Source organism: Podarcis filfolensis (genome assembly GCF_964270895.1).
Source record: "Podarcis filfolensis genome assembly, chromosome: 10".
Lineage (NCBI taxonomy): Eukaryota > Metazoa > Chordata > Lepidosauria > Squamata > Lacertidae > Podarcis > Podarcis filfolensis.
Genome location: NC_139612.1, coordinates 41893392 through 41910219, shown reverse-complemented (window position 1 = coordinate 41910219; position 16828 = coordinate 41893392). Strand labels below are relative to the sequence as shown.

The 16828-nt window shown below is 39.5% G+C and overlaps 1 protein-coding gene across 8 annotated transcripts in view; it reads right to left on the bottom strand.

Moving 5' to 3' along the window:
• Window positions 1-16828, bottom strand: part of NR1H4 (nuclear receptor subfamily 1 group H member 4) — a 33404-nt gene that overhangs the window by 11421 nt on the left and 5155 nt on the right. For 5 of the 8 annotated variants that reach the window (XM_083574217.1, XM_083574220.1, XM_083574221.1 and 2 more), the window contains 5 exons: window positions 11978-12340; window positions 9623-9763; window positions 3429-3562; window positions 2151-2249; window positions 1206-1305 (listed from right to left, as the gene is read on the bottom strand). In XM_083574217.1, coding sequence (XP_083430343.1) covers window positions 1206-1305; window positions 2151-2249; window positions 3429-3562; window positions 9623-9763; window positions 11978-12340 — 837 coding nt within the window. Of the gene's footprint in view, window positions 1-1205; window positions 1306-2150; window positions 2250-3428; window positions 3563-9622; window positions 9764-11977; window positions 12341-13267; window positions 13330-14600; window positions 14696-16828 lie in introns of those variants that run through there. The other 3 variants (XM_083574223.1, XM_083574222.1, XM_083574224.1) reach the window with 3 other exon arrangements.

Sequence of the window (16828 nt, the reverse complement as noted above, 5' to 3'; positions counted from 1 at the left end):
TATTCTGTTTTCTTTCTCAAGCCACCAGGCAAGAATCCATCCAAGTTTCTCACACGTGCACATGCTTGTAATCTTATTTAAGATTGCAAGGGTGATTACATTCAACTTGATTAGCATATTATAAATTAAATTCTTGCTTCAGCTAAAGGAGAGCTGGTTGCATTATCCTCATTCAGGACTCAATTGAGTAGTTCTGAGCGCTTTCATTTGGCCACTGACCTCGTTTCCCTCACTACCACCCTCACCCCCGGTTTTGTTTACATTACAAAAAGGAACTGGGGCTACAAAAAGGGATTTTAATATAACAATGAAAATATAAAGCAGCATGTAGATAAGAGAAACATGCACATTGCGATCAGTATATTTCTTTACTAATTATTTTGGAAGGAAGCATGATTGCCTTCAGCCAGCTGACATGGATCCCCAAAAGATACAGAGGTCTGTGAATGTGTCCTAGCTTATCTATATATATTTTCCAAGCCAGGCAGAGGTATCAAAATAAAATAGAAGCATGTCAGCAGCAGACATTGAGCTGGGCTACCTAAAGCCAACTCATGTAAACATGGGTGATAACCAGTGTTCTTCAACCTTGGTCTTAGGTATCCAGATGTTGTTGGACTACCACTCCTATCATTCCCAGCCAACTTATCCAAAGGTCAGTGATGATGGAAGTTGTAGTCCAACAACATCTGGGGACTCAAGCCTGAAGAACACTGTGGCAAATGAGAGAGTACCAATACCTATCCAGTCCACTTGTACTGAGAGATCCATATGGAACCAAATGGTGGGAAATGGTGACTTAACAATAGGAATCTAGCAAAGCTGGCTTTTGAGGTTTATGGGCACAAACAAGTTGAAGGATATCACAAAACTATTTGTCAACAAGGGAGAAACAAAAAATAGACTGTACATTGCTGGGGCAAATACCTGTGCTCATGTACATTGCAAAGGAGTAGTGCAATGTATGTTGATGGTGAATTTATGGTAAAATGGAATTAATGTTGATAGGGCATTTGATCTTAAACTGCTCAAGTTTCTAAATTTTGAGGATAGTTTCCAGTTTTTGATTAAGTTTGGAGGTAGTTCCCTCCCCCCTTTTTCGGTGTGAATAAAACAAGTACACCAACACAGACATACAGCAGTGAAGCTGTCTAACCAAAACACAGAGAGGAAGTGTTAGGCCAAATGTATTTAACATATTATACCTGGTAATCTTTTGGTGAATTCCACAAGGACCTGTACGTGACTGGTGGCCATTTCCGTTAAGATAAGAAAATTTTCTTCAGCGCTGAATTCCTCTTGCAACTGAGCATTAAAATGGAATTGTGTTGTTATTAATAATAATACTAGTAATCATATCAGTAGTAATAGTCAGCTTTATTTGTGATATGGTGCATAAAAAGACTTTAGAATTGGGTGGCTCCTTTCAACTGAATGACTCAAGATAATATGGGTTATGAAAGGTTGAAAAAACTGATTATGCTGGACTGACAGCATTTAACAAGTGGTTTTTTAAAGTTCTTTTTAAAGGAGCTGGAGGTCAAGTATTGCTGCGCAAGGTGAAGAAGAATAGCAGTCTTTCTTTCTGTGGGTGGAGTGTGGTGGCTCTTTCCACACCATACTACGTAGAGCAAATGCACCTCCTGTAAACTCATGTAACAACTCAGGGCCACGTAGGGAAAGAAGCAAAAGAGGCTGAACGTGGTGGAGCCCGAAACACCCTTGAATCCAGAGGAGAAGTGAAAACCATGAAGGGGGAGCTAGGGAAAAGAGCAGATTAGGTTGACCTATTCCTTTCTCCTCCCTACTTGTCCTGTATTTGCTGTTCAATGGCAGCGGCCTCTGTATGCTGCCATCACCATTAGGCTGCATTTGCTGAATGGGAGGTGAAAGGAAGTGGGGAAGTGAGAGAGATGAAGTGGCCCTTCTTTTCTTCTCCTACCTGCATGCATTTGTTTACCTGCATACAGAACTTCCACACTCGGCGCTCTGTATTTGGAAAGCAGGTTTGTGCCCAAAATCTATTAATCCTTACTATTTTACAAGGGGAGACGATTTCTAGAATTGCTAGAATTTAAACTGGAAATGCTTCAAGCAATTATTGGATTCTGAAATGCTTACGTATCTATTGTATTAAATGGGATACTTACAAGCTTTTTAGACACTTCGGGAGGGATTCGCTGTTTATTATATGAATCCATGATATAGTGAAGAAGATTCTGCTGTTCTGGGGTTAGTTCTACTTTCTCCTATACTGGCAATAAGAAACCATAAGCATCAGTAGCTGGATAAGATTCCCTGCCTCATATTTTAACTGTACTGTACAGATTTGAGCCGTTTGGTGCCAAGAACAGAAGCAGCTATTCCTAAATTATATATGCATGTAATTGCATTCTTAAATTATATATGCATGTAAACCTGAATATGATACAGATGCATTTTTCAGGGGATTCATACACTTGAGATGACAATTGTCTTTCCAAAACCAGCACTAGATATTCTATTCAATGATATAGGGGACGGGGATCCCATTATAGCCATAGTAAGACACCTTCCACCAATAAATGAATACTTCAGATGGACCACACCTACTGCTACATCACTGTCATGGCCCTCAAATGAGACCGGTGTCTCCAGCAGCAGAAGCTCAGAGAAGGAGTCAGACCCACTTCCCATCCTTCTAAAGCAGGACCCTCTACCTTGGACCCTGAATCCCTTGCACTAAAACTTCGAGAAGTACCACTGCCCACAAACTCTGAGAGGTTAAGCAGGAAGGCCCTGGAAAATGTTCCCCAATCAGGTAGGTCACTGAATTATACTCCTGAGAAGAAGTCAGGAACTGAAAAACTATACATGTTCCCTAAAGATACAGCACTAGAGCTTGCAGAAATATTCTCTTGGCCAGGCTATAAAACCCTGGTAGTTGCTGAGGTAGCCAACCTCTGACCAACAGATTTATGAGAACTGTAGAACTGTAGACTGAAACTTCCCTGATCCAGCTAACCAGCTGACTCGCTGTCCTCTTGCCTGAGCTGTCACCTCTCTGGGATGGCAGTGGTTTAGGACAATCACAAACCACAACATGAAACTGATGGAACATACTTAAAGAACATCTGACCATTAACAAGGCTTTTGGGGCACAATCACGCAAATTAAATGCAAGTAATGCACTTTACAAAGTATGAAAATAAGCCACAGCAGTACATCTTGCAATGCTTCTCCAGTGTGATCTTTAAGGCTGAACACAGAGACCAAACATCTTTAATGTCAAATAGCATATTTAACTATCTGCATGAATAATTAACAAACTCAGTGACTGATCTATAAAAAAATCAGGAAGTTACTAATAGGTAATTATTCTCATGCAATCTTCTATGCTTATTAGTTGTAGCCAACTACACAACAATATGTTACAATAATTTTATTACCTTGTAGAGTTTGGTTGTAGTTGACATTTGCTTCAGGTCAGGTCCCTCAGTACCTTCACCAGTTGTCTGATCTACAGGCTGTGATATATTCTTCCTAAGCCGTTTCGACTTGCACTGTATTTCTGTTAACAAACCTGAAACGTTGTGCATAAAGAATATATACATCAGACATTTTGGCATGTGTATGAGCCACATTACACATAAACATTGGTCCACATGTGTTTAATGTATTCTTTGAGCATTCATTCATTTTACTAGCTCAGGCTTGCATTACAACTACATACAACCTCTCCTAGATAGTGATAGTCTAGCTACCCATGCTCTGGTCACCTCTTAGACAACTGAGATGTGTTGTTCACAGGACTGCCCTTCAAGACAGTTAAGACATCGCCACTAATACAAAAGACATACGGTATGCAAGGCTTTTAAATGAAACAACTTGCTGGGAACATACCTCGGTGGTATTAATATAACTTCATTTGCTGTCAGTTTAATTCTGAGACCAATTCAAGCTGCAAATGCTGACCTTTTAAAGCCCTAAACAGCTTAGATTCCAAGTACTGAAAGGAATGCCTATCAATCTGCCTGGAAGCTACATGCGTTTCTTCCCTGCTATTAGAAATAAGGCAGGAGATGATCAGGCAAATGGTACTTTTGATTGTTCTAGCTTGTGGGATGCCTTTCCAGAGAGGCCTATCTGGTGACACCTGTAACTAGCCTTCTAATGACATTTTTATTCTCCCTGCCCTTTGTATCTCAGTCTACTGTTTCAATCAGTGTTTTGTTCTTTTGTTCTAGTGTTGATTGCATTTTAGTTTTTTATTTTATGAGATTTTTTTAAAGGGTAATATTTAAAATTGCCTAAATAAATTAAAGCATTAAACAGTGTATGTATAGTGAACTGTCTTTCAACACTCCTAGGTACAGATTAAATATGAGGATGAGGAGCAATATCTGTAGGGGACCATTTTTGATTGGATTAAAAACGGGAACTATGGTTTAAGTTCTACATTTGCGAAGGTACCTCAGAGACTGCCTGAACTCTTAGATTCCAGCTCAATCGCTGAGATCATTTGCAGAAGTGTTCTTAGTTGTTACCCAAGTTGGCGAGGCTCATTTGAAAACAACATGAAATCAAGCCTTTAGTGTAATTGGCCCATGTTCATACTCTACAAATTAGCAGGCGTCTTCTGCTTCAACTTTTAAAAGCCTTCTGAAAACTTTCCCATTCCATCTGGCTCTGCAGGAAATTAAGAATACATATTTTCCTAATAGTTAGCTGGTTTCTAATTTTAACTTTTTAATACGGTTTTTATTGTATTGTTTTTATGTACAATTGTTGTAAACTACTCTGATTGTTTATGAACAGCGGTATATGTGTATATGTGGTGCTCTCTCTATCTCTTTCGTATTAATAGAACACAAAAATTTGGTAGGAGTAGAAGGAGATAATCTGCATTTCACGTAGGGAACTAACACTGTTTACCAACCTTTCTTCTGGTTGGTAATTGTTTCAGCTGAAATAATCACTTCGTATCTACTCTACTTACTTAAAAATATTGGCATTCAGACTCAAAGAATAAAACACACAGCCTCTCAAATTGCCACAGAAGGTCTCCACAGTCTTTTGATCGGCTAAGGAGGTTGCAGAGCAAGTGATGATGCCCAGAAACTCCCTCCCTCCTCCCTTTCCATTCATGGAAGATTCTTTTGTATGAAAGAGCCTTCCATAAAAATAACATTGGACACAACTCACTACTGTAGTGAAGCTGCATGAAAAGTATCTTTTTACTAGCACAACAGTAAGTCATCCATGCATTATATACCCAGATGATCATGTGAGTCAAGGTTGGCTATCCCCACAGACTGGATAAGGGAACATCCACAGACACAGTTAATATATGGCAATATGTTTTTTACTGTTCAGAAATAATAAATGGTAAGAAAGGCTATGGTTTCCTTAATATGGAATATTTCATCTTTTGCTACATTGTGTTAATAAGATCTACCTTAACTTCAGATGACATCCTACCACTACACAGAAGCAGGCAAATATTAATCCAAAGGCAGAATCATCATAACAATTTAAATTAAAGTAGTTTTTTTAAAAAACAGAGTCACCTTAGTTCCCTACTTTTGAGGCTAGAGAACAGGAAAATAGCCTCTTTCAGTGACTAGATATTGTTAAGGAAGATATCAATGAAAATACCTAATTCAGTGGTGAATGCTTTTAATATCCTGTATATTATAAAGTTATGCACCATAGAAAGCAAGCTTCCTCTATCACTGAAAGAAGAGGAAATTTAAAGGATTAAAATATCTTGAAGGAGCAAAATAGTATTTATGATAATGACGCAAGCGCTAGATTTGGCATTGACTTTCATCGTTTCACTACTGGCTGTGTGATGTGTGGAGTTTTTCACAATCTTTAACCGGTCCAAGCTGTTCCTATATGTCTATCACATGCCTCTGGAATGGTTTAGATAAAACATTGGAATGTTTTAGAAGCAAGTTATATCTCAAAACACATGCCACACGCAAACACTGGAACCTCAGCACATTGTGTTTATGCGGGTTTGTTTGTTTGATGTGCATCTTCCTCCTTCCACATACTATAGTGACACATAGTAACACATGGTGAACAAACTCTTATTTGTTATATTAAAATGTGTATGCTACCATATAGGTGCCATTTATGGCTGTTTAATAAAATATATAAAACAGTGGACAAAAATCATATGTAAATAACAACAACAATAATAATAGCAGTTAAGAAAACACCTAAGACAGAAGCAAACCCATTTTACCCACCAAAAGCCCAACAGATTTTGTGTAGTGCCTAAAGGATAGCAATAAAGTTGTCAAGAGGATCTCACTTCAAAACCATAATTGGGCTACAGGAGCAAGGGGAGTCTCTCCCAGAGCCACCTTCCTGGCCTCCACAGGTAAGGTTACTAAGAGAAGGCCTTCTAAGACAATCTTGTATTTTCTGTAATGCACGGATAGAGAAACTGCAGCTCTCCAGATGGGAGTTGGAGTCCAACAATATATGGAGAGATGTAGGTTCCCCATTCCTTCTGTAGTGTGCAAAGTGGATTTGAGAGAAGATCGTTTTCAAATTCTGCTTCTTTGAATTACGTATACAGCTTTGGGTGAAAAACTGTATTTTACATACATAGAATGACATTATTATACATTGAGTTGTCTGTGATACATGACTAATCAGGAGCACACAAGTAAAACCATAAACATTGCTAAGATTACTTCATCTCTCTCACTTTTTGCAATATAGCAAAATTGCGCAGGGATAACTGCAGGACTGTAGTCTGAGTCAATGAAGCAAAGTCCAAGGTGATGTTAATTTCAAATAAAACATTTCACTTGAAGTCAATTGACAAATAGGAATTTAAAGATTAAACACTCTGGCAGACCTTGAATTAAATATATATCTACTACCACTCCTTATTTCAGGGTTGTTAGGCAAGCAGTTTGCAAAATGTCCTCATTGCTGTACTTCACAAGAAGATGCTTATGTTTAAGTTATGAGTTATATGAGCCTCGTCGTAACGAAGTACAGGTTTCCATTGCAGAGGATGATTCAGGTGGCAGCACCTATTGTTGGTCTTTGTTTCACACAAGACAATCTGAGAAAACGATCAGCTGCTTTTAAAGTTTCCATTTCCAGTATCCTTGGTCCGTATTGTTTACAATGGCCCATTTTTCCCAGTTTATTCTATTATTAGTCATCAGGACAATATGGTAGTCCTCCCTCCCAGCTCCATCTCTCTAAAACAGATAAAGCTGGTTCTGGATTCAGCACTGGGGGGGGGGGGGTTATTTTTATGCAACACCTACAGATTCACTAAGTGTTCCTATCACATTGGCAGCACTTTTGTTTGTGTGTTTTATGCATTGGGTGGAAATAGGGCATCTCTCAAGATCTCTGTGGTTTGTTAAATTTGCAGAATGGAAGATTAATTATATTATAATTCTTGCATGAATTCCAAACGCTGACAGAGGCTGTTGTTTTCCACAAAGCCTAACAGTTAATATAGCATCTCATGATCAGATTGGAGGATAGAAGTATATTAAAAACTCAGAGTAGATTAATTTCCTGTAGGAACCTAAATTGGTTTGGCACTACAGTTGTGCCAAGATGATTGGAGCTATCAATAGGGAACACAAAATGCAGCCTTAATCCCATCCTTGCATTTTTACAAAAGGCAACATTGTGAAGTTTTAAGTGAAATATAGCTATAGCTCTCATGCCAAACTAATATGGAGGGTTTAAAGGACCAAACTACATATTATGTGGGAGATCTGCAACTGCACATCCAATTTCTTTCTCCTTTGCTGAGTTACAGCTAGAGGACTACTTGTCTCCATATTCCTCCTCCTCATCCCATCTACTCTACCAAGGAGCAAACAGCACTTGGGGGGGGGCACCTATTTGGATCATGAAAATGCTTAAATGTCAGCATTTCTATATTGCAGAAACTTAACAAAGCCCAAAGCATTTATTAGAGCAGGTGCTGCCAACATTTTTGGACCAATGGGCACATTCAGAATTTTCAGAAAGTGCAATGGGCAGCCGTCAGAGAATGGCTGCTGTAGGAATGTGGCAGAATACAAAATGACTGCCGCATCTAGAAGAAAAGAAAAAGCCAGGAGCGCAACATGGTGCTGCCATGCCCCACCCAATCAGAAAAAAAATCCACCTACATCAGCCACCACCATGCTCACTCACAAAGAGACTCTTTGAACACCACTTCTGTTGAGAACAGATGGGAGGCTAGGTGTCCAATCTTGGCATTCAGTAAAATGTTAGCATGTTGAACGGGGCACAACCAATGTAGGAAAGGCTCAGGGAGTGCAAATAGGAACTGATCAGGAAGAGAAAACAGTCTCTTGTGCATTGTTGAGTTTTGAAGAGATATTTACTGAGAACTGAGGATCCCTTTACTGGAGGCTTCCAGTGAGATTATCAAATTAGCCAGTCCTTAACAAACACTGAGGTCCAGCACCGAGGGCCTTCTGGCGGTTCCCTCACTTCAAGAAGCAAAGTTACAGGGAACTAAGCACACGGCCTTCTAGGTAGTGGCTCCCACCCTGTGGAATGCCCTCTCATCAGATGTCAAAGGAATAAACAACTATCTGATGTTTAGAAGACATCTGAAGGCAGCCCTGTTTAGGGAGGTTTTTTAATGACTGATGTTTTAATGTATTTTTAATCTCCTGTTGGAAGACGCCCAGAGTGGCTGGGGAAACTCAGCCAGATGGGCTGGGTATAAGTAATATATGATGGTGGTGGTGCAGATGTAAGTCCCAAAAAACAGGAAAATAAAGACCAGGGTGCCCCTTTTGCTCCAAAAGCAGTTGACTGCAACAAAACATGTCTCTCTCACATCAGTCTCTACAGCCACAGCAGGTGCTGCAACCTTCCAACAGTTTGACTTCACCCCTGAAGGTACACTCCTCCACTGTCCCCTGAGACAGACGGATGCCAAGAAGTTGACTACAGTTCAAGGTATTTCAGCCATTCCTGCTATTTCCCATTATATTATCCATTTTCCTTAAGTGCAGCTGTCAGTACCTATGTCCCTTTTCTGGCCTCATGATGTGCTATGCTCACTTAAGGAAGCTTCTGTGATATGCTCCTCAATAAATGCTGGCTTCTGTCACTGTTTTCTATATTATTTAGATATTGCTACCATATTACTCAGTTTTACTTCTCATATATGCAGTCCCCTTTGAAGAGAGACTGTAGCTCACCAGTAGAGCACCTGGCGTCTGCAGGTAGGGAAGTCTGAAATCCTGGAGCACTGCTGTCATCCAGGGTCAGCAGTGCTGAGTTAAATGGGCCAATGATCTGACTTGGGCTTATGTTCAACTGTCCCATTTTTAGAAAAGACTGAATGGAATTGTTCACTTCACTAAATAAATCACATAGATTTTGTTTTCCCAGTTTGCCAAATTGTTTTTATTGCACTCTTTGAGGTCCCTGAGAGAGAGCACCTTGAGCACCTATGCAACCATAACCTGAAGACTATCTTGGGTTTTACTACCCTTTCCACAGCTCCTACAAAATGTGAGTGCAAACTACACAGGGTGAGGCCCAGGCTTACTCACACTCAGAGGAGACACAATTGAATCAATGGACATTGATTATGCAATGCAAATATATTTATACATACACTCCGCCAGCATTCCTACTTCCTTGCACTTCTGAAGACGGCACTTCTGACACTTTCTCCTCATATACATGTCCATCTCACAGTTCCCTCCATTTTTGCACTTGTATATAGCATTTTTGGTGATACTTCTTCTGAAGAAGCCTAGAGAAAGAACGAAACATGCAAAATAAGATCTCAAAATAATAATAATAATAATAATAATAATAATAATAAATTTTTATTTATATCCCACCCTCCCCAGCCGAAGCCGTGCTCAGGGCGGCTAACAACAATAAAATAATACAACATTCTAAAATCATTTCATTATAAAATTAATTCAAATCAAAAATATGAAACTAGTTTCTGTTTTGAAAGAATGAATTTATTAGTATCAACTCTTCAGTAACGCAAATACCTTTTAACCCAGTAGAACATATGTTCTGCTTTAATGGATATTTATTTCTGTCCCTTATGATAAAGAGATGTAGCCGATCTTATATTCCCATTATCCAAGTACCTGGAGGCCTGGATCATGATGTGTGTGCAACAGAAATATATGTAAAAGCCTAGAAATCTGGAATGCGTTTATAAAAGGGATCAGTAAGTTCAGTGCTCTTACTCCCAAGTAGGCAATTTGGTGCTTCCAAAAAGCAGGGCAGGATGAAGTCACTTGGCCCCAGCATCCTACTATTGGAAGTGCATTGTCTTCTGTGTGCACAAAAGGATTTCAGTTTCCTCTCCATCCTTTTCATACACACACACCATGTGTCCCCAATGGTTGGGGGACTTTCCAGAGCAGTTGGGTGGGGGGACAAGGGGAAGTCCTGTTGCATAAGAAGCCCACTCATACAACACTGGATATCACTCCTTTGTAAAACAGAAATATACCACCTCTAAAGTGTATCTAGTTTATAATTCCCAGCTTAGACATGCCTCTCAGTAACCAGCCACCATTTTTATTGCAGAATAATAAAACTGCTTCTTTTATTTAAAAAGAAACAAAAAAAAAACCTTGCACTTCACTGTCCATTTGACGTTGCATCTAAAATGTCTTGTGTACAGTCTCCATTGAAATATATTTGACTGACACTGACCACTTTTGAAATGCAAATTATGTGGTGCTTTCACTCAGAGCCACATAGTTGCTGTTTCATAATTCCCTAGAGTTTAGTACATTTCCATACGGAGATTAAGGAAGGGAAAGGTTAGATTTTAAAGCTGAGTTCTTCGGTGCATGTTGAAAACATTTTCCTACTTTTAAAATAAATCATAATCTGCTTTTTTATCTTAAAGAGATTTTTAAAATCCATGTTTTATCAAAAATTCATCATCAATGCAAAAATGGTACCTGCAGACATTATTATTAGCAGCAAACAGGTTGATTTTATTAAGAGTTGATTGGATAAAGAGGTATCTTACATTCTATTGAGGTGAGAAATAAAATACAAAGCCCACAGAATATCTGTCTTACTGAAAACATTTGGTGATGCAAGTGCAATTAGCATTTATACACCAATTTATTTCAGATACGTAATGGTATCCCACTAGAAGTTTATAAGATATCCCACTGAAAAAAGTCCTGCTAACCAATATACTTTATCATCTGGTTTATTAAGCAAGGCTCCCCTAAATCTCCTAGGAACCATGTGCAAATTTGTCTCTCAGTTAGGAATACTGTGTCACATGCAATTCCATTTTTAATAGATTACTAAGAGTTACCTCAAGCAGTGATGCTCTGCACACACATAGATCTCTGTGAACAAAGGAACGGGCAGGCCAGTCCACTCACTTCACTGACATTATTGGGGCGGCCAATTCCAGGCAAAGAACTCCACCAACATTGGCAAGGGAATGCATTAGAAATCCAAGTGATTACAAGATCAAAATGTCTAACTTGCCATGGGGTGTATTCACTTCAATGTGCAGTCAGTCCTTGCCTCGCTTGCTAATCCTTTGCTAAATAACAAACGGCTCCACCACATAGTCCCTGCCTTCATTCACAAACTCTTCTTCTGATAAATACAGTGGTACCTCGGGTTAAGTACTTAATTCGTTCTGGAGGTCCGTTCTTAACCTGAAACTGTTCTTAACCTGAAACACCACTTTAGCTAATGGGGCCTCCCGCTGCCACTGCGCCGCCGGAGCACGATTTCTGTTCTCATCCTGAAGCAAAGTTCTTGACCTGAGGTACTATTTCTGGGTTAGAGGAGTCTGTAACCTGAAGCGTATGTAACCTGAAGTGTATGTAACCCGAGGTACCACTGTAAAAGCAAACAGAACTTCCTATTTAGACCAATTAAACTACTTTTGGCCAATTACATGGTCACACAAAAATAACCTATATTGTTCTACTTGCAATAATTTTGTTCATCCCACCTTTGCATCCTTCACAAGTCAGGGCATTATAATGGTACCCAGAGGCCTTGTCACCACAGACCACGCACAACTCCTCTCCTTTCGTTCTCCCCCCTGAAGGACCCATTCGAGTCTTCTTGGCTACAGGCATTCCCTCGAGGTCTGGCTCCTTTAGGGGAAAGTTATCAGAGGGTAGTTTTCTGAACTCATACATTACAGGTGAATACCATTCTTCAGGCTGTTGGGGATAGAAGCCAAAGCTGGAGTAATAAGGTGGCGAAGAAACGGGAGGCTGCACTGGAGAAAAGTGCACAGCGTTGTACTGTGAATAGGGTGACACATCGGAATCTTGCACTGGGGAAGTCATTGCCTCGGGAAGTAAACCTAGAAAACAACACAAAAGAAAATTTTCTTTTATAAGGAACTTACTTCAACAGCTCTACAGTGGTACCTCGGGTTAAGTACTTAATTTGTTCTGGAGGTCCATTCTTAACCTGAAACTGTTCTTAACCTGAAGCACCACTTTAGCTAATGGGGCCTCCTGCTGCCGCCGCGCCACTGGAGCATGATTTCTGTTCTCATCCTGAAGCAAAGTTCTTAACCCGAGGTACTATTTCTGGGTTAGCTGAATCTGTAACCTGAAGCGTATGTAACCCGAGGTACCACTGTATTCCCTAAAAGAAACCCATAAATCACATTATGTTCATTATAATTTATTTTTATTCTTTTGCTGCTTCCTCCTCAACCTGTATTTAATTTCAGTCAATGTGAATGAGATAAACTGCTTCTATGAATGGGTCCATGGCTGTGTACACACCACACATTTAAAGCACATCCCATCCCCAAAGGAATCCTGGAAACTGTAGCCTGTTAAGGGTGTAGTTAAGTAGGAGGAAACTACAATTCCCATTATTCTTTCCGTAGGAATGTGCTTTAAACGTATGGTGTCTGAGCGTATCTTTAAGCAATCCATTTCTTGTACTTCCTGGATGTCTCTCTCAATTAGCCAAGTTCTAAGCTATAATAAAGGTTTCTGTTCTGTTAAGACTTTGGCTTATCCACCTGATTCTTAAGATAGGCTGGATCTACACTGATCTGTAAAAACACTATTAAAGCCTATTAAAAACATTAGATAGTTCTCAGTGCGATTTCCTATTGCCGACAGATTGCTGCTCTGCAGCGCTCTCTGGTGTCACATTTTTATAATGAATTTTTAATGTTATAGCCAACCAGTGTAGACTCACCAGGAGCCAAAGCTACAGCATTCTGATATATAAACAAAAAATATTATACTTTCAGTATCTTCCCCACCCTTTCCGCTCATGCATGCTTCTGTTCCTCCATGATTCCCCCATGAAAATGGCAGGAAAGATCTGTAGGCCACTATATGCCATTCCAAATTTTGTCATTTTACTCTCATGATTTTCTGGGCTAATGGGGCTGTAAACAGATTTTTTCAGCAAGCAACTGACAAGGAAACGAACACTTCCACTAGATTTCCAGTACATAGTGGCTTGTACATCATGTGAAAGCTCAAATATAGTGCAGAAATCAACAGAATAAAATGCAATGTGAATGCAGCCAGAACTGGAAGGTACCTCAGATCACTTAGACCAACCCATGCTTACAGAAGTGCATACACACACATAGATACAATTCTTTATAAAACACCCAGTAACAGTATCCTCCGGGCAACTTACAAAAAGAGTAAAAACAAAGTAAAAATGCATACAGTTTAATCTGATTTTATTGTTCTGAAAGCCACCTTGGGGTCCTTCTAGAATGTGGGATATAAATATTTTAAAATAAATACAAATTATGGAGCGGAAAATTGACAGGAAATAAATACTTTCCACTTACACATCCTCTGTACACACAAGCAAAAAAAAAAAAAGGTTCTATGGTAGGGTCAGGCAAAGGCAGAGTATGCTTTACAAATGATCCACAGGCCAAAATCTAGCTAGCAAATGCTGCTAGTTCCTGGTATTAATTAAAGGAATGCTGAACCAATCCTACAACAGACTTCTTGCATTCTTAAGCAAGGGTGCATATTCATAATAATTCAACACAGATTAGTTTTACCTAATTACAGGAGCTCTCTAGTATGTACTTTTGCTTTATAAGTTTTCCACACGGAGAACTGCTAGCATAGTCTATCAAACTGCTGGTAGTCTATCAAAAGAACAGAGCAAAAGAAACCAAAATAACCCATCTGAGGAAATAACATGCAGGGCAAGGAAAGTACAGAACAAACTAAAGCAAAATGCACTGTGCAAGTGAGTTAGTTTCGTTACATGACATAAAGATATCAGCTTCCTGAAAGCAACAGTGCAGGGAAACTTAGTTATACAGAGTCAGACTCTTGGTCTACCCATCTCAGTCTTATCTACAATGACTGACGGCTGCTCTCTAGGAAATCTGACAAGTGTCTCCCCTCCCCCCCCCCCCATTCCTACCTGGAGATGACAGGGATTGAACCTGATATATTTCTAAGCAAAGCAGATGCTGTAGAATTTCTAAAATGTTGGGTGCTTCAGGTAACAAAGGTCAGTTTCTAGATACTGATTTATGTATAGCAAAAACAATGTTATCTAGTACAGTATTTAGAACCACAAACTACAAGTCAGCTAGAAAAGCATCCTACCTTGAGGGACTGTTAATCTGACCATTTAAAAGACAAATCTAGTTCCTTCATCCAGTATGGCTCTCTCCCACTTCCTTAACTTCCCAATACTTTACTCACAAGTGAAAATAAAAACTTCCTCTAAGACCAGCCAAGGAAACACTAGGCCAGAGGTTATATAGTTTACTGATTAACTTTATTATGAGGAGCCAGTTTGAAAAAGTCTGAGAAAATTGCTATATAACATTTCCAGCATAATTTGTTAAAATCTGGAAAAGTTGATCTCAGAACATCAAAAAGAGTGTGGATAATCCCATTAACTTGTACAACCATTCAGATTCACTTATTGGATTTTTTAAAAAAATTATGATATGTTCCATTACTTTATGCAACACCTGTCTTACTGAAACAGCAGTCGGGTATTGCATAATTCACAATGGCAAGCCTTTGTCAGCTCTTTATCCCCACCACTGAGGCCAGGGCAGCTGAAACTGCCACTGACAGCAGGGGGGAAGGAGGGCAATGCCATCAGCTCCCCTCCCCTACACACACACACACACACACACACACACACACACACACACACACTGCATACCTGTAAGGATTCTGCAAAAAATAACTAATGGATATATAACTAATGTTCTAGTCCTGTATTTAGTGTAGAGGGAATGTTGGGGGGTTGCTTCCAGATAGGGATTGCTCTTTATCTCATCGTCAGAACCAAAACATCCAGAATCAAAGAAGAAATCAGGTCTAGGGTGAGGAATTTGTCCCTTTTTTCTAGGGTGGAAGATCTACAGCTGGCAGCACATCCCTGTGGAGACTGGAAATAATGTTTCATTCAAACATGTTTGTAAACCATATTAAAGACCTAAAAATGGTGGGAAAGGAAGGAAATACATATCTCAGACAGATAATGTTTTAAGCACATTTCAAATTGCAAGTCAGATAATATGGAATGGTACTCTTCTCCCCTGCAGAAAGATTGTTGAGCCAGAGTATGAGCACTGGCATGTTAGGAGATCATGTCTAGGTAGCCTGCTGCTCCTGGCTACTTTGGAATTGGTGGGAATTCAACCCTTTTCTCACAAGTCATTTTATTTTCAATATTTAACTGTAATTTAATTGTTGATTTTTTAATGCCTTTGATCTTGCTGTCACTTTTGAGCCTGTTTATTATCTCTGCTATATAAAAAAGCAAAAGCCAGATGTTGAATTTTCTGCCAGAAGCAGCTTGATAACAAGCAGTTAGCTAACCCGCCTTATGATCTTCTTCTTGTTTAATCATTTTTGACCTTTGAGAAATTGCATTTCTTTCTCTCTCAACACAACGAACAAAAGGATTCAATCTTTCTCACCCCTCTCTGTAGAGCCAAGAATATTGTAGATTTTCAGGGGCTCTCCGAGTGTCAGCACACTGTTCACACCGGTGGGAAGTAATATTACTTGCTAAATAGAAAACTTGCTAAACCTACAGTTCTGCTTCATTTCAGAGAAGACAGACAAGCATTGGCCTCAGTTTGTACCACATGTAAAGCCAGTCATTCGTAGAATGTGGCCATGGGGAGGCAATGCTTATCATGTCCTTGCTCAGGCCAGCCCAATATGTATGGCAGGCATCGCCAAACTCGGCCCTCCAGCTGTTTTGGGACTACAACTCCCATCATCCCTAGCTAACAGGACCAGTGGTCAGGGATGATGGGAATTGTAGTCCCAAAACATGTGCTGGGCCAAGTTTGGGGAAGCCTGATGTATGGAGTATAAAATTCTAATTGTCACCTCCCCCCATTCAAATATAGTAATAAAATTACAGAGCTTTCAGTTTCCTGCCTTTTAATGGCACCCAAGCTTTGTTACTTGAAGCAGGCGGATTACTGTACTCTATCTGAGGCAGCTGTCTTACACTATCATCATTATCATCATCATCATCATCATCATTAAAGCGCTTTACTCATAGAAATGTTTCAAAGCCACTTTCACACACAATAGAAGTACAAAGGACCTGCAGGAAGTGGTGATGGTGAAGGAAACATTAAGTGTCTTAGGAGGCAGTGGGAGAAGAGCCTAAAATAATTTTAAAGTTAGTAGTACTGTTACATTTTGTTGCTCCTTTAAAAATTAAAAAGCCTTCTGTAATATTTGTGGCAGGGAGCAACAACGCTTCTGAAAGTAAAACAAAACAGCAAAAAAATGCACAAATTTAGCAATATGTATTCTGATAAAATCCAGCAGCTGCTCATTAAAATCCC